This window comes from Oryzias melastigma, linkage group LG17 (assembly GCF_002922805.2).
Source record: "Oryzias melastigma strain HK-1 linkage group LG17, ASM292280v2, whole genome shotgun sequence".
Lineage (NCBI taxonomy): Eukaryota > Metazoa > Chordata > Actinopteri > Beloniformes > Adrianichthyidae > Oryzias > Oryzias melastigma.
The window spans coordinates 28,311,184-28,330,210 of NC_050528.1; the positions used below are offsets into that span (position 1 = coordinate 28,311,184).

Below are 19,027 nucleotides of genomic sequence, written 5' to 3' on the forward strand. Positions count from 1 at the left end.
ATAATAATAGTAGTTAAAAACATAATTTTTAGGTATTTTTTTCAAGTTTGTGACATTGTGGCCCAGTAAAAGATAAAACTAAAACTAAACGTTATCAAAAAAACAGCTTCCAACCTTTACTTTGACACCACCATTTCTTTTCAATCTTTAACAAATACCAATAAATTTAATAAATAAATGAAAAAAAGTCCAGAGTCTTTAATTTACAACATGAACAAACAGCAGGAACATTTTTCTGAGCAATCCAAAAAATATTGAACAGAAAATTCTTATAAATATTAAAATTCCAACATGAATACACCTCATTCCACAGTTTATCACTGGGATGAAGAAGAAGAAAAAATAGAGAATCTAAGAAGGATGGAATGAAAAAACGTGGAGGAATTGAACTTATTATTAAAATCACTTTTGCTTCATCATCATGACAAAAACCTTTCCCCCTAAAATGATGCTTTTTTTGGTACTTTCTCATGACGATCACCTTTCTCGAGAAGGAGCTAGAGCAGAACACGTCCTGTTACCATGACAACCCAACAAAAAATATTTAAACTTAAAAAATATAACAAGACTTTAGTGTTAATAACGTATTTAATATTTATATTTTTCTTAAATGACCACGATATGACCAGGATGAATGCTCCTCCAGGTGTGCAGAACATGGTAGTAACCATCCGACGCAAAAATGAGATTAAATCAAATAACACGCTAAAATGTCGGTAATTAGTTAATCGTGATTAACCCGATGATTTGACAGTCCTATGGATTAGTTTGATGCCACAAACAATAACAGGTTCAGAAATGTTTAAACATATATATTTTTTTTAATTATTAGTTTAACTTAGTGTTCATCATTTAGAATTCAAATTAAATGAATGATGAACACAGGAGAACTCAAACGGAGCCTTAACCTCAAACGTATGCACATCCTTCAGTCTATAGCAGATTAAACCTTTGGAGTTTAAATTTAGCCATGAAGTTGCATCAGTGACCAGAATCTGCATTCCCCACAGATGACTTCAATTATTGAGCTGATGAGTTAAAGGCCCCTAAAATGAACTAACCATCTGCTAAAGAGCGCTGGAAAAAACAGAGGATTTACTCCTGGTAATGACTTCATGTATGGAACTGCACTGAGGCAGATGTTTAAGCTGCGGCCCACCTCATGACGCACGTCCAGTAAAAACAATCCGAGGATGTAATCTTCACCATGTCTCAAATGGGACAGGCTCTATTCATATGTTCAAAACATCACAGTTTGCTGCAGCACAAGCACAAAAGTTCCTGTGAATCATGAAGCGAATCCTCTTTAGTCCTTTCATGAAAAGTTCATTTGAGTTTGCTTAACCTGCTGCAGTGTATTTAATGCTTTATTGATGGCTTCTATGTTAAACACAGAACTCCTCCTCAACAAAACGTAGGGGATAGATCATGAAAAATCCCACCACCAGCCTGATTTTAAGCCCCTTCCATGTGGCCATCACATTTTAGTTGATGGATGGGGACGATGACATGGCAATGCAACACCGCGGCTCTGCTAAAAATACCCAGCAGCTGGGCAGCAGGACAAAGCAGAGGACACAAACTCGTGAGGGGCTTTACCTGCAGTGAGCCCCGATCAGGTGATCACAGAAGAAACGACAACGCTTCTTCAGTGGAGGCTGTTGAGTTATAAAAGGATTTCTTTAAAGTCTGATAAAAATCCTGTTTTTGGAGTTTTTAACATGTCTGTGTGGCATTTTTCTAATGAAAAAAACAAATGAAACAATAAATCATTTCAGTTTTACATTTCTGAGTATTTCTCCTTTTAAATTAACCAAACAGTCTTGGACAGACTCTGTTTGAATGAATGATCTTCTTTCCATCAACAGCTCTGCTGCACATGCACTAAACCCTCATCTGTTCCTAGTGTCTAGTTCAGGTTCTGGAGAAGAGAAGATGGTATCTTCACATTGACTGCAGTCAAATGAGCCGCCGTTCACATTTCTGTGGTCAAATCAGCATCACTGGATTTTTGGTGTGAGTTTCATCCAATACTTACGGTAGCAGGACTGAGAACGCTGGAAAATCTCCACCAGACTCCACGGAGCTTCTTGATGTGACCACGGAAATGTGAACGGCGGCTCATTTGACCGCAGTTGGAAAGGATTGTAAATCAATGAAAGAGCATTTTGATGTTAGCTTTGATTATTTTATCAAGAACTCTGAGAAACCAATGATTGAATGTATTGATCACAGTCAATAAACATTGGAGAATTAGCTAAAAGAGTCTTTGGTGAACTGGAAGGAGAAAGAATCAGGATTTTGGAGGAAGTTCTGTCCATGAAGATCTTCACTTCCTCGTCCAGCTGACATCTGGATCAGAACCATACAGATGGACATCACTGATATTGATGGACATTTTTATGTAGCAGCGGTGAAGATTTATGCTAGTGAGACACAGAGCTATCATAATCAGAGAGAGGGGGGATCAGGGGCGGAGCTGCTCAGCTCCATAAGCCACGCCCCCTCAGAGGAGATTTTGGAAACAGAGGCTTCAGATCAACATGAAAAATGGCTTTTTAAGATATTTAGGTTGTGGGATTTTGGTTAAAAACTTCCTAATCATAAGTAAAGTTTGGTTCAATTTGCTTCTTTAATTATCTTGTTTAATTAAACCATCTTTTTTGAGAAGGATCTCAGGAACAAAACATACGACGAAATCAAGAGAAAAAATGGCAATAAACTGATTGAGACAAACACAGGCAGAACCATGAGAGTCTGTAATTATCCAATCATTTGCACGATCAATGTAATTCTAGTAGATTCTGAAGGCGACTCACGCCTTCAGATTCTACTAGAATTACATTGATCGTATTAATGGTTAAAAAGTTACAGTATGGTACAGATTTTTTCTTTATGCATGACGCTTCAGGTATTAAAGGGTCAAACATGAAACCTGACAGGACTGTTTAAATGTGTGAATATTGTCTGGAGAATATTATCGTGAATTTTAACAAATGCATCTTAATTCTTAATTTTCTCCCCAATAGATGGAAAGGAACAGATTGGTTTCCATGTTCTGTGATTCATTATGATTCCCACTAATGCTCAAAAGACATGCAAACAAAGCCATGGACGTTTTTTGTGTGTTTTTTCACAGTCTTTGTACTATGGATATGTATTCAGCTTTAAAAATTTAGAAGTAAAAACAATGGGATTTTATTGGCCCAAAACAAAACATAGAAGACATCAGCAGTTTCTGGGAAAGCACCATTTGTTGCAGTGGTGGTAACGAGCTCTCTCAGAAAATGTTGATAAAATCTCATTGTGTTTTTTTCTTCTAAAGTTCTGGCTGGATCAATCCCGAAAAATTCCCTCACGATGCCTGACATCGCCCATCCAGCAAGGCCAAGTGAGCCTCATATGATTTCAAATGTGGAGCACGACTGATTTTGTCCAAAGCTACAGCAGGGCTCGCTAGCTCGCTACAGCAGAAAACGCTAGCTCGATACAGCGGAAATCACTAGCTCGATAAAGCAGAGCTCGCTAGCTTGCTACAGTGGAGCTCGCTAGTATGATACAATGGGGCTCCCTAGCTCGCTACAGCAGAACTCGCTAGCTTGCTACAGCAGAAATCGCTAGCTCGATAAAGCAGAGCTCGCTAGCTTGATAAAGCAGAGCTCACTAGCGCTATACTATGGTGCTGGCTAGCTCGCTACAGTGGAGCTCGCTAGTATGATACAATGGGGCTCCCTAGCTGGCTACAGCAGAGATCCCAAGTTTGCTTCAGCAGAGCTCGTTAGCTCACTGCAGCGGAGCTTGCTAGCTCGATACAGCGGAGCTTGCTAGCTCGATACAGCGGAGTTTGCTAGCTCGATACAGCAAAGTTTGCTACAGTGGAGTTGCTAGGTCACTACAGCGAAGCTTGCCACGTCGATACAGCGGAACTTGCAAGCGCAACACAATGGAACTCGCTAGCCCGATATAACAGAGCAGGCTACAGCGGAGCTATCTATCATGCTACAGCAGATCTCGTTTGCTTGTTACAGCAGAGCTTGCTACAACGGAGCTAGCTATCATGCTCCAGAGGAGCTCGCTATAGAGGAGCACGCTTTGCTGTCCACAGCGCAGCAAGCTAGCATAGCAAGCCAACTCACTGAGTGTCCACTTAAGCCAATATGGGCAGACACAGGTGGAGCCACCACAGAAACTGTGGACAAACCCATTTGGGGCCAACGTTTTCTGACACTTTCAAACCATATGAGGCCCACCTGGCCTTGCTGGATGGGAGGTTTATCCAAAAGTAAACTTCTCCAAAGCGTATCAATGTGATGAAAAACTGCAAACAACAGAGAGGTGAGGGATGCGTGTTAGCATTGGCTTCAGACTTTAATCTTCAGAGAACTCGTTAGTCAGAGAAATGAAAGAATGGCGACAAACTGTAGGAGGAAAGGCAGCTCTGTACTGACAAACAGTTCCATTTACAAGAGTAAACAGAGGAAACATGGCAGCCCATCCAGTTGGAGAAAGGTTGACATGAAGATGGAAACCTGAAACAGACTGTTAGAGGAATCTGCAATGCCAATCTGTGGTTGTTGGTGATACCGAGTCGGCTCTCGTTCACCCGTGCAACGCTGTGATATCAAAATGCAGCATGGCAAAGAAATCAAAACACAACCTGGTGAGTCACAGGAACTGCTGGGACCATAGCAGGGATTTTGCACAGTCATAATCTGTAAGTATATTGACAGGAAAAGTTTAATGAGAGTATACTTTTATTGTTTTTTTATATTAATAGACTAAACTTTAAACTTATAGGAATAGTGGTTCACATCACAAACTTAACCAGAAATGAAAACATTTGTTTTCAAACTTTTAGCCTATTTTTATGTTTGACTATTAATTGTTGGCAGTAGGAAGAGAATCTTTAATTTTTCATACAGAAGTACAGAGGAGCAAACTCAGGGGTTAAAAATGTAGTTCTCTGTATGTGGTGTACCACAGAGCTCTGAGATTGACCCCATACTTTTTATTTTATACATGTTTTCATTACTTCACATTGCAAGGTAGGAAAGCACAATGTTTGATGCTATGCTGATGACACTTAGCTTTACTTTTCACTGTGAGGCAAACTTCTTTCACTAAACTCTACAAGTTTGTCTATCAGAGACTGTGAGATACTCTGATTTCATTCACTAAATCAACTTCCAAGAACCGTCTCCTGTCATTTGCATAATTAGCCAAAAAAAAAAAAATCCACAACAGGTCTGTTAGTAAGGAAATCATTTGCCGATGCTTTGTTTTTGCAAAAGAGCAACACTTTGATTGCGTCATGTTGCTATATGCATATATTTTTTCCTCTCTTAAAATCTTGTTTCTAACTTCAATCTGTATTTTTATTTAAGATTCTAGTTCAAGTTTTGTGTTTTGTTTACTTCTGTAATTATCTTGACTCAAGAGCTGCCAAAGAAAAATTCAAACATATCTGTTTCTTAACATGTACAAATGGCAATAAACTCTTAAAAAAAACACATTCAGAAAAATAGAAGGAAAGAAATGAAAAAGCAAAATAAAAGTGAGGATTAGTTAAAGTTTTTAGTTAGAGAAAATATCAATACAAATGAAAAGAACTATAGAATATTTTAAGTATTATCAAATTAATATGAAAAATACATTTTTACATTTCAGACATTTTCCAAAAACAGTGGAGTCAAAGAGAACATCATGCTTTGGATGATACATGTGGAAAATGTGTTTTCTAAAAGTTGTAGGTGAAGAACTTTGAAACAGACCATTTTTGGAAAGATACACAATTATTTTCTTTATAATCAATATAGTCAATTTAAAGTTACTTTAAATGCTCAAAGAAAATACATTTGCACATTTCTATTCACAATATTAAAAGCAGAAATATTTAGTTTGGTTAGAAAGGATTTTCATTTCTAAGACTAAAGTGTGCAGGATTTATCTGTATGAATCAAGAGCCATTTAAGGGATTTTTTTATAATAATCAGGTGATCTTAAATTAATAAATGTTTACATGTTACATATTAAAATAATATTTACATGAAACAATGCATTGAGATTTTAGAAAACCAAATCTTGTCCTTTTCTTTCAGCCGTTCCATTCCGTACCAACGTTTGTGGACTGGTGTGTTTTAAGTTATTGTAGTTTCTCTTTCAACATGTGAGAGATGATTAATGGACAAGTACTACATGCAAAACCACTGATATGGTCCCTAAACATCATGAATGATCCAGTTAAAGAAGTGAGCATGCATCTATTCACACCGAGGACAGACTGCTGCACCACCTCTGACACCACGCCAATGTCCTGACCTGCGAAGCATGCACTGATGAAGAGGAGGGGGTGGTGTGGAGGAGGTCTGCAGGGTGGGAGGTGAAAGGTCCCCGTGGCTGGTTAACCCACCACCGAAGGAGGAAGAGGAGGAAGAGGAACTTACATCGTGGAGACGGGCAGAGTTAGAGCCCCCAGGGAGTGGTTAGTATGACAGTGTGGTTCTGGATCAGAGCACAGCAGCAGGGAGGAGGAGGAGGAGGAGACATGAAGCCCAGAGGAGCGGGGAGAGGGGAGGAAAAATATAAAGCGGGAAAGGTTAACAGGCGAGCAGAAGCCAACCGAAGATACATGGTACGTTTGTTCCACTGAAAGCAGAAAGAAAAGGCTCAGCCTGATAAGCTCAGAAAGCAGCAAACAGCTGTTCATTCACATCCTGATAAAAGCAGAACCTTCATGTAGAAGCTCAGCGGCGTGCTGAAGAGCATCAGAGATAATCAAACCATCAGGATGAGGTCCAGGACAAGGCTGGGGGAGGGGACAAAGAACCTTCCTTTAAGAAACTCAGATTTACTGATACTGTCAATCATCCATATTACTTTGAGGGAATTTACTCTTTGAACTGAATGCTATTGATCAATTACCCTGATAACTGATTGGCTAGGACAGGGGTCTGCAACCTTCAACAGTAAAAGAGACATTTGGGCTCGTTTTCTACTGATCAAAACCTAGAAGGAGCTCCACAGTCTTACTTTAGCCCACACGTGTCAAAGTCAAGGCCCAGGCGGGTGCTGAATCCGGCCGTATCAGGCCCTGCAGATCATTTTATTGTGTTATTAATGACCCGATGTTATCTTCTGCTTATTTCTAACTTGTATAATTTTGACAAAACATATTTTTATGGAGAGTAAAATATTGAACGTTATTTAAGTTGATTTATTCTGGAATAATATTCCTGCCTGTTTTTATTCATATTTATGTTAAAAGTTACAGTTTCAAAGTTTTTAAAATTAGCATTCTGTTAGTTATTTGGACTATTATGGCATTTACTAAGATTTTTTAGACTATTTCGGAGTTTAGCTCATAATTTAGCTACATGGTAGCATTCATTCATTCATTCATCCATCCATCTTCTTGACCGCTTTGTCCCTTTCGGGGTCGCAGGGTGCTGGAGCCTATCCCGGCTACTGAAGGGCGAAGGCGGGGTTCACCCTGGACAGGTCTCCAGTCTGTCGCAGGGCCTCAATCACACACACATTCACTCTCACATTCACACCTAGGGGCAATTTAGAGTCACCAATGAACCTATGAAGCATGTTTTTGGACGGTGGGAGGAAGCCGGAGTCCCCGGTGAAAACCCACGCATGCACGGGGAGAACATGCAAACTCCACACAGAAAGGTCCCAGCTGGGAGTCGAACCGGGGCCTTCTCGCTGTGAGGCAAGAGCGCTAACCACTGCTAGCAGTTTTAGCTAATATATGCTTTAAAAAAAAAAAGTAAGTGTTTTAAGCAATTTTGGAGTTTAGCTATTTTTTTATATAGATGCTAGCTGTTTTGGCTGACCTAAGTTTTTTTTCTTAGGCTCATTTGGCATTTAGCCAATATTTTAGCTGGCTATCAGCTTCAGTGATTTCACCTATCAGCACTAGCATCTTCAGCAGCCAAATTCATCTTACAGCATTCACACTAGCATTATCCTAGTTACTGCTATAAATCTAGTTTATGATTATGTTAAAAAAAATACTGTTTTAAAGTTTTAAGAGTGTACAGTGTATTTAATAAATATTTCTGTTGTTCGGCCCGCAAACTAAAGTTTGTTTTGGATTTTGGCCCTTGTACGATTGAGTTTGACACCCCTGCTTTAGCCTTAAAGAAATTTGGATTTGCGTTGATGACCTTGTTTTTTTCTAATAATAAATATGAATTATGTCAATTTTTAGCACAAACTAATTCAAAAATATACAATGAACCTAGCATCTCTCAAAATGTGATTTTTTTAATTTATTTTTTAATTTAGTTATTTTCAAAATAAAAGACGAGTGCAGAGCAGCTCTGGGCAACCGGTAACAAATGTTGTGCAGCATAAGATACTTTGTGTTTTTAAGTCATAAAAGATCAAACTTTTTACCAAAGTTTTTCTTTGCATATAAAATCTGTTCATTCTGGAGGTAGAGTTGATCAAACAAGACGTCTTCAGGTCAACAGGATGTAAAAACATACATAGTTTATCATCTATGTGAACCTCAGTAATTCATTTATAAATGTAACTAATCTAAATGAAATAAATGCTAATCAAGTAATTTTCACTTAATAAGATTGTTATTGTATTTTTGTTCTTCTTCTCTTTGTCCTCAGCAGTCTTACACAGCTGGGTTTTGTTATTTTAGTTTGGGTCTTGGTAGTCTTAGTTTGTGGGCTTTGTTTATTTGTTTTCTTAAGTTAGTTTTGGTTAGGCAGACATTAGCAGGGAGCTGCTGACTCCAACAGCTGTCTCCGTCAGCAGTCTCCATGACTTATTTATGTTTGTCTGAGGATCTACCATGGAGAGATAAAAGAGAACATGTGGATCTGGAGCTGCAGGTTGCAGACCCCTGTTCCCTGTTTAAATTAAACTAAAGATTAAATATATACTAATATTAGAGTTTTTCCCAAATGCTAAAACACATTTTCTGAAACATTTGACCATTTTAACCAAACACAATTTTCAAAATATAGTCTATATACAAAATACTAAATTCATAAGTCAAAAGCTCACTTTGAGGTCATAATGAAGACATTGTCGTCAAAATTAACAAACACATCGCAATCACAACACACTACGCAACAAACCACAAACAAAATGGTTTATTAAAAAATTGAATAGTATTAAGAAATTTTCTTTTTTTTAATTTTTACTGTAAACCCACATTCATTGCACTTCACTGCCTTTTTTCAGTGCAGCTGATTGGCAACAAGTATCTTCAGTTTTGACCAGTTGTGTGTTGATGGTGACTGTTGTGTTGGAACAGAGTTTGAGCTTTGACTCTTTGTGTTCATTTTTTGTGTCCTGTGAATGGCAGCTGTGTTTTAAAAGGGATGATGTGTCAAATGTTCTGGAAAGAGTGAATTAGAGTTTTGAAAACTGTGTGTTAACTCAAATTGTGTTTTAGGTTTAGAGCAAAGATTGATGTTTTTGACAAAAGACTTAAAGCAGCTGATTGGCTGGTTCAGAGAATGGTACTTAGTGTTTTAGCAGTTGGGAAAAACTGTAAACTAAAGGCCGGTGTTTCTTTTGATTCTTCCATCGCCTCATATAGACTTTTGTCTGTTTGTCACAAACCTTCTTTCCATCATAAATAAAGTCAAACTCAGCCGTGTAATATATGTGTAATATTTTCATTTAAAATGCTTTTGGGTGGAAAATGCTGAAATTCTACATGAAATTAGCAATCTAGAGCCCAAAACATGCCTACAGGAAAACTGAATGGCATGCAGAGAACATTGTTTAGAGGTCAACTTGAATTTAAAGAAAACATGCAGTTAAATAACTCAGATTCTATTGAATTATTCCAGATTGTTTATTTTATATTGACTTGTATAAGGTTGTAAAAATACATTTTTATGCGCTTCTGCCTTTTATCATCAGCTGAAGCCCCCCGTTCACCCCTCTCAGCGACGTGCCTAAACGTGTTTTTCTGGCTTCCGCGTTCAAACCTCTTGCGTCTAAGTGACACTACTCAAGTTTTTACGACCTTTTTCGGCTCAATGTATAAATCTGGAAGCCAATGAACGCGCGGTGAAAGTTAGAGCGGGCTGGAGGATGCCGTCCCCTTTAATTCACAGAAGGGCCAACCATTGGAAAATTAATCATGGAGGAGAAATCAATAACTGCAGTTGGAATTCTATGACACCAACTCTTTTATAATTTCAGAAAAGAGCTGAAAAAGAAAAAGCCTGGAGCAAGAATGACCAGATTTGCCCCACTTTGACATCTCACACCAAACCTCTTCCTACTGTCGGGGGCAGACATACGCTAGTAAACAGTAGGAGGAGAAAAAAAGGAAAAATCCCCCCTAGTTTGTCTAGAGTGAACCAATGAGGTTAATCACTAGAGATGACACGCAGGCTTTTTACTGTCCAAGATACGTAAAAAGCGACGCCATATTGGAATGGTATAAAAACAATGATACATGGTTTAACAAAACCAGTAAAATGACCATAAAATACTTAATTTTGGTCTGATTTTAAAAAGGAAAAAACTCTGATTATCACAAAAAAGCTTTGAATAAACTACAAGATCAGCTTAAACATTCATTATTGAGAGTAAACTCACTCAGATCTTGTTCAAATGTTTTCTAGAAGTTCTCCTTTATTAACTGACAGTAATAATTTACTAGTGAAAAGTCACATTCTAGTTTTTCCATCTCTGTTCAGCAGTAAACAGGCATCTAGACCATTCCAATATGGCGTCCAACTTTGCGTATGCAACAAGCTAGCATGTCATCTCTAGTGATATTACTCGTTGGTGAACACCATATGCTAAATATGCATTCTTGAACGTGCTTTTAGCTTGCCCAGTGTGCATGTAGCATTACGATAGTGTAGACATCTCCTCATTTACTGTTATTTTATTGAAGTCACATACGGTTAAATATTTGCTCTTCAGGATCAAGTTAAAAGGGGTTTCAAGAAGATTTAATAGTGAATTTAAACCTTCTTTCCAACCTGCTGTCTTCATGTTGACGCACTACTGCAGTGTGTTTATTTTCTCAGTTTAACACCGAGATCAGAAAAAATATATCAAAGGTGTCATATCTAGTAATCTTCTTCCTGTTCTGGTGATTTAAAAAGGACAAGTAAGACAAAACTGTGGGTGAATAAACAGGACAGGTCTGAGCATGCTCAGTAAGTCAGCTCTTGACCTGAGGACTTTATGGTCACATGTCAGGGAAAAGTCCCGCCCCTTTTTGGAGCACAACTCTGATCCTAAATTTAAAGTAAAATTAGCCAGACTAAGAGTGTACATTTCTGTTAGGTTTGCCGTTGCACACTTGCAGGAATAGAGTTTGACCAAAGATTCCTACAGACGATGCTTCACTGATGACCTGCTGTCATCCACATGATTCAACAAAGCCTGAAGTGAGTCACCTTGACTGGAGTACAGCGAGGTACTGAGTGATGTAACGAGTAAACTCCACAACAATCTAAACACGGATGACTGGTTGGGTCAAAGTAAAGGGAGTTTTTGTTGAGTCCACCCAACTGCCAGACACACACACCAGTTTGAGCTCTAAAAATCCAAACAGCTGATAATCATTCACTGGTCACTTTATGAGTCAAACTTGAACAAACTGAATGTGAACACAAAATTCTAATCAGCCTTGACATGGTCAAGATGATCTCCTGCAGCTTCTGTATAAAAGGTGATGGCATTTTTTAGGCTGTTTTGAAGTTTAGCTAATGTTTCAGCTGCATGCTAGCTATTTTGGCTAATTTAGGATTTTCTAATTTTTTTAGACTATTGCACATTTGGCTGTGGTCCGTGATCTCCATCGACCGCATAGCAACTATGAACGTTGTTGGTGTCAGACGGGCTGGTCTGAGGATTTCAGAAACTGCTGATCTGCTGGGATTTTCACCCACAACCATCTCTAGGATTTACAGAGAATGGTCAGAAAAAGAGAAAATATCCAGAGAGCTGCAGTGCTGTGGGTGGAAATGTCTTGTTGATGCCAGAGGAGAATGAGCAGAATGGTTCCAGCAGTTACAACAGTAACTCTGCAACAACTAACCACTGGTTACAACTGAAGTCTGCAGAAGAACATCTCTGAACGTACAACAACAACCTTGTAGCAGAAGAACACACAGGGTATCACTCTCGTCAGCTAACAACAGGAAACTGAGGCTACAATTCAGACAGACTCACCAAAATTGGACAATAGAAGATAGAAAAATGTTGTCTGATCTCTATTTCTGCTGCATTCAGATGGTAGGGACAGAACAACATGAACGCATGGATCCATCCTCAATGGTTCAGGTTGGTGGTGGTGGTGTCATGGTGTGGGGGATATTTTCCTGCCACATTTTGGGCAAAAATTACCATCTTCTGATGCTACTTCCAGCAGGATAAGGCTCCATGTCATAAAGCAGGAAACATCTCGGACTGGTTTCAATGAGTTCACTGGACTCTAATGACCTCCACAGTCACCAGAACCCAATAGATCACGTGTATCAAAGTCAAGTAAATCCGGTCCTCCAGATCATTTTATTTTGTTGTTATTAATGGCTCAATGTTATCATGCGCTTATTTCTACCTTTTGACAAAATATATTTTTACGGAGAGTAAAATATTGACAATGTTTTAAGGTTTAAGTTGGAATAATATTCATTCCTGTTTTAATTCATAATTATGTTAAAAATTAACAATTTTAAAGTTTTAAAAATCTGCATTCTGCTAGCTTTCTGGACTATTTTGGCATTTACTAAGATCTTTTCAAGCTATTTTGGATTTTAGCTAATATATTTAGCTAATATTTTAGCTGCCTGCAAGCTGTTTTGGCTAATTTAGCCTTTTTTTTAGGTCTATTTTAGAGTTTAGCTATTTTTTCAGCCAGATGCTGCTAGCTGTTTTGGCAAACCTTGGTTTTTTTCTTTTTAGCTTATTTGGCTTTTAGCCAACATGTTAGCTGGCTATCAACTTTAGCATTTTCAACTATCAGCTTTATTGTTTTCAGCTATCAGTTTTAGTGTTTTTAGCTATCAATTTCAGCATCTTCAGCTCTCAGGACTAGAATCTTCTGCAGCCAAATTTAGCTTACAGCATTCACACTAGCATTATCACAGGTAATGATATATATTTAGTTCATAATTATGTTAAAAAGTTGCGGTTTTATGTTTTATTTTACTATAATTTTTTTAAGCTATGGTTTTAAAGTTTTAAAAATGTAGTTTTAGAGTGTTCAATAAATGTTTATCCTGTTCGGCCCGCGACCTAAGGTGTGTTTTGGATCTTGGCCCCTTGTGTGATTGAGTTTGACACCTCTGACATAGAACCTTTGGGATACAGTAAAATGAGAGACTGTCATCATAGATGTTCATCTGACAAATCTGCATCAACTGTGTGATGCTGTCATGTCAATGTGGACCAAACTCTCTGTGGACTGTGTCCTTGTTGAATCTCTGCCACCAAGGATTAGGCCAGTTCTGAAGGTAAAAGAGGATCCGGCCCGGTACGAACAAGGTGGAATTAATAAAGTGGCCAGTGAACTTACACCCATCACAGTTGTCAAGGATATAAAAATAAAGCAATAGACATCTAACACATTTTTAAAACCAGACTGTAAATATGTTTATTTTTGGTGTAAAGTTTGACTTTTTAACATAGGAATTCAAAGGTTTCAGGTTTGACTTCCTGTTTAACCTTTGAACACCTGAGGCGTCATCGGTGACACAAAATCTTTAACATACTGTCACTTTTCAACCGTTAACACGATAATTCCAGTAGATTCTGAAGGAGAAAAACAGCATATGCTGCTTTTCTCCTTCAGAATCTACTGGAATTATCGTGTTAACAGTGAAAAAATTACAGTAAATCAAAGAACATAAATAATGGTGATAAGGGTTAAAAGGCTTCATTTTCTTTCCTAAAACATGACATTTTTGTGGTGATCCTCATTAGATGTTTAAGCGATTCCTATTACCAGACAGATCTCAGTGATTCTTCAGCAATGATTGAAGCGCAGAAATCAGAAAAGAAAAATGCAGTCAAGAGTGAGTTAGAGTGTGTCTCTGCACAGGAAGGAAGATGAGATAAATATTTCAGCATTACCATTGAATCAGTCAGTGCTTTCGATCTGGGAAAAAAAACATTAAGATTTCAGTGCAAGTCAGATGCAACAATGTTTGTCTTTGCTCATTAAAGGGAAATCCAACATGGAGGCCAGATCAAATGAATGATGACGGAAAGAATCCAGTGAGTCGGTATATTTACCTCCATACATCCAGACTGTCCTCTGTCAGAGTCCGCCTGCCGGCTGTGGCTGCTCGGCCCCGCCTGCAGCCGCCTCTCCTCCCTAAAGTTCTGCTCCTGCAGCTTCTTGTTGAGGATGCGGGCTGCGTTTTCAGCCAGCGTGTATCCCGGGGGGGCTGACAGGTCCTGCCTGATGCTCACCACCTCTGGGTTTTTGTCACCCTGCGTCTCCACGATCAGGTGCACGGGGCTTGGGGAGCGGCCCCGGGCGGCCCGCAGGCACTCGTGCCCATGAGCGGGGCTGAGCTCTGTGGTGGGGGGTGGTGTGGGGCGGGAGCGACTCGGAGACTTGTTGAACTTCTGGATGGGGTCGTAGGACACGGGGGTGTGGTCGATGATGTTGAAGAGGCTGGAGAGGCCGTCGTTGATGGTGGTGTGCACGGGGCTGTCCCGGGTGGTGGTGGAGCGCGCCCATGCTGACTCACTGTTGCCCTTCTGAGGCGTGGTGGGGGTCGGCGTTCGGCTGTTGTTTTGGAGCTCGGCTTTGCTGGGTATGGACGGTTTGCGCTGAAGCTTGGGCGAGCCGTACTTTGGCGAGCAGCAGGGACGATCAAACTTGCTCTGCACCACGGGGGAGTACTGGACCTTCCTCGTGCCCCGTGACGGAGAGGAGATGGGTGTGCTTCCGCCTTTTGGTGTAAGGCAGCGGTGGGGGCTGCTGGTCAAATTCCGCAGCAGGTCCGTCTGCAGACCCACATTGATGGTCTGGGTGGTCTGAGTACCCCGTGTGGTCAGCCCGTTAGTCTGGCAGGCGATGTCGCGGACTGCGGGTCCCTGAGGAGAGCGGATGGCGTTCCTGACGGAGATGGCCACCTCCTTCATGTCATCGCTCAAATTTCTGGAGAGCTCAAGCTCCAGAGAAGATGCATAACCCACTGTGGGACACACAGGGGTCTGACTTTGAGGAGTCCTTAGCCCCCCACCCTCCAGGATGCAAGGCCACCGCACGCCGCCGAACACCTCATCGGACGTGCCTGCTCCCACCCCGGCCTCCCCTTCAGCCCTGCCTTTGCTCCCCTTGGCGAATAGAGAATCGGGGTCTTGAGCGGTGGCGAGCTCTGCCCCCCCGTGTCTGGCGTGAAGCCCGTAGTGCTCCACGCCTACATCTGCTGCCCCAGTTCCGTTGCCCCTGAGTGGGGACTTGTGGCAGTGCTCGGGACTGCTCAGGGTGCTGGTGGTCAAGGTGGCGCTGGTGGTGAGGAACCAAGAGGGCGGCTGGAATGGACTGGGTTCCCCTTCTTTGACTTCTGCAGACTTTTCTGTCCACACTTCTCGGATGGGACGGGGGCCCGGAGTGGACAGAGGGAATTCCCAGCCCTTATTGTTGAACTCCTCGATGTACTTCAGGTCGTCTGGAGAAAGGGGGGGAGTGGCGTCGTCGTGGCCGTGTTCACCCTGGTGCGTCTTGTCGGGGAGGAACGGCGAACTGTCCATCAACCGCTGAAAGTCGCTCATGGAGCACACAGACTTGGCCCTGGACACAAAACCCACAAGCCATCCGTCACTGATGGTAGACGGCAGCAAATATTACAACTGAAAAAGGTCATTTTTACTGAAACAAGAAAAAAGTAAAACTAATAAAATGTGCCTGATTCTATTTTTCAATTCAACTGAGAGCTTTTTGGTGCTTCTGAATTATTTATCAGCAAAGAGGTCTCCATCTCTTTCCTCCCCCATCACTTCAAGTAATACTGAGGAGAATCAGCAGTCGATCCCCGGAGACTTGTGTTTGTGTGCTCCTTCTTGTGACACATTTATAGTTGACATGCTTTTGAACTCAGTTCGACTTTAGACAGAAATTACCTCAGCAGACTCCCCCCTTCTCTCATCTCCTCCTCTGGGGAGGCAGCAGATTCTTCTCGCTCTGAAATCTCATTCAGGGCCTAACAAACAGCAAATTAAACACAGGTAAACACGGAGGCTGTGATAGGAAAATGTGTTAAATAATTCATACAAAAGAAAAGGATGACCTTTTATGACTTAAACCAAATTGATTTTACAACAAACAGAATCTGATGGTCAGAATACGGGTTTCTGAAAAAGACCTCAGCAGCTGAGATGATCCTGCTTCACTTATGGATGTCTTCTGGAGAAGACTCAGAATCTTTGCTGTTACAGACAGTATGAGGCAGTACGGAGGGGAATGACGGTTTTCAACTTTCAATCAAGATAGTTGACAGTGAAGGACAAAAAAGCTGTTTCTGGTTCCATACAGCACAAAGAAGCAGTGGATGCAGTTTATTTTTCCACGAAAGAAACATTACTATGGTTGATTCATTTTGAACATTTTTACAGAATACTATGGAGGCATTTGTGACTCACAATTTAAAATAATAGTCAATTCTGGAAATGTTATTTCATTTTCACATTGTGCCTGCACTACTTGTCTCTTAAATGAAATTAAAAAGCAATTCTCAGAACAGCTTTTTATTCTTCAACACCGCTCATTCTGTGACTTAAAATGATAAAGAAAATGGCATTTGACATTTGATTCTATTCATTTCACTTATTGCGTGGCTTTGCCACTTTAATTACTGTATGTCACAGAATGAACGTTGATGAAGAAGAAAATGAAAAAGACCACATTACTTAAGAGGGAAGTAATGCAGGTACATTTTAAAATTATAACGCATTTCTGTTAATCCATTTTAATTTTCAAATTAGATATTTCTGATTGTACTTTGGTACAAATTTACCAGAGAACTTTTTGAAAATGAAATGTCAAATGCCATTTTCTTTATCATTTTAATTCTGTTACACAATGAGCGGTGTTGAAGAATAAAAAGCCGTTTTGATCATTGCTTTTTAATTTAATTTAAGAGACAAGTAATGCAGGTACAATGTGAAAATGAAATAGCATTTCCAGTAATGACTATTATTTTAAATTGTGAGTCACAAACGCTTCCATAGAATACAGCACTGTGAACAGAAGTCAGTGTAAAGCTATATTTGTCACATAATATTAGCATATTTAGAGTGAAACCCTGATTTCTGTTGCAGGAATATCTCACTGTATCTCTGCAACTTTCAACATTTAAAGTCCCCTCCAATGAAAATCCTGTTTTTTGAGCTTTTAAACATGCATTTGTGGCATTTTTCTTATGAAAGAGAACAAATGTTATAAGAAATCATTTTGTTTTTGCATCCGGATCCAAACAAACATTATCGACATTGCTGAACATTTTTATGTAGCAGCGGTGAAGATTTACAATAGCGAAACACAGAGCTATCATAATCAGACAGGGAGGATCAGGGGCGGGGCTTCTCAGATCCAAAAGCCACGCCCCCTCAGAGGAGATTTTGGAAACAGATCAAGATGAAAAATGGCATTTTAAGACATTTAGGTTGTGGGAATTTGGTTAAAACTTCATAATAATAACTCAGCAGGAACTACAAGGTCTTACAAAAATAAAACACTCCTTTGTGTTTATTTTATTTTTACTAGTATGATAAAAATCAACAAATTATTGTTTTTGTGGATAAATAAAACATAAACATTACTAGAATAATAGCATTTTTTCTAAATATGAAATTGGTTATTACTTTTAATATGACTCCCTTTCAAAATAAAAGCCATTTCAATGCAGCAAATGTTGATAGATATTTTAATGTGAAAAAAATAGCGTTTTTTTTTTTATAGTTTTTGGTGGAAATTCGTAAACCGAGCTATGTCGAAATAATTCAGAACTAGTTAGTGAGCATTACTGTGTTTTTTTGTACCATATGGCACAATTAAAACCCTTAAAACAGCATCGACTTACAAACAACGTTAGCTTTTTGGATTAACACTTTATAACCGGAGCTTCAGTGTTTATGTTTTTGATTTACTGTAATTTATTAACTGTTGACACGATCACTGTAATTCCAGTAGATTCTGGCTTCTCTCCTTCAGAATCTACTAGAATCACATTGATCGTGTCAACAATTGAAAAGTTGAAGTTGGAGGGGAGGATTTGATGAAGAGGACTTCCTGTACCTCCTTCATGCAGGGGAACCTCTTCTCTGCTTCCAGTCTGGAGGGTGGAGGGACTTCCAGACAGCTGAGGGGGTCCAGGGACAGAGCATCCAGAAACAGGTTTTCGGTGGGGCCTTTGAGCCTCGTGGCGGCGCCCTGCTCCTCCAGCATGGTGTCAGAGTCCGAATAGGAGCGCGTGGGGGGGACGGGGGTGGAGCTTCTGGGAGTTCGAGGTGATCTCGGAGAGTTCTCCTGAGGTGAGAACGCCCCCCTGTGAGACGAGCTGCCGTCTTTGACGTCGGCGCCCTCGCCTCCTTTGGTGTTCAGCTCCCTCTGCATCTACGGGACGGGTGACACACAGATGAACAGAACCTCTTCATGGTGCCGGTCAGAACCAGGAGAAATACTGGTCTTTTACACACATTTGTCAGCCCTTCAAAAGGTTTGTTACAAGTTATGAGCCACGTGTGTTGATTTGATATTTCCTTTTTTATGCTAAACATTCAAGATTCATGTAATTCTCACCAAGTACAGAAAGAATTAGGGATACATTTGTAGTACTTTTTACTTTCATGGAACTTTCGTGGCTTTATGGAAACAAATTAAATGTTTTTTAAGGGATCCATCTGTCTGTCTGTCTGTCCATTCATCCATCCATCCAACCATCTATCCATGTGTTTGTCCATCCATTCAACCATCCATCCATCCATCCGTCTGTCTGTCTATCCATCCATCCATCCATCCAATCATCCAAATGTCCGTCTGTCCATTCATCCATCCATCCAT

The 19,027-nt window shown here is 40.0% G+C and overlaps 1 protein-coding gene across 1 annotated transcript in view; it reads right to left on the reverse strand.

The window, feature by feature from the left end:
• The window catches only part of LOC112151579 (microtubule cross-linking factor 1), a gene marked incomplete at its 5' end in the record, with an annotated part of 21,132 nt that extends 2,552 nt beyond the window's left edge, over positions 1-18,580 (reverse strand). Inside the window, 3 exon segments of the mRNA XM_024280582.1 lie at positions 14,248-15,760; positions 16,090-16,169; positions 18,263-18,580. Of these exon segments, the coding sequence (XP_024136350.1) occupies positions 14,248-15,760; positions 16,090-16,169; positions 18,263-18,580 (1,911 nt within the window).
• Positions 18,581-19,027: the final 447 nt, after the last annotated feature.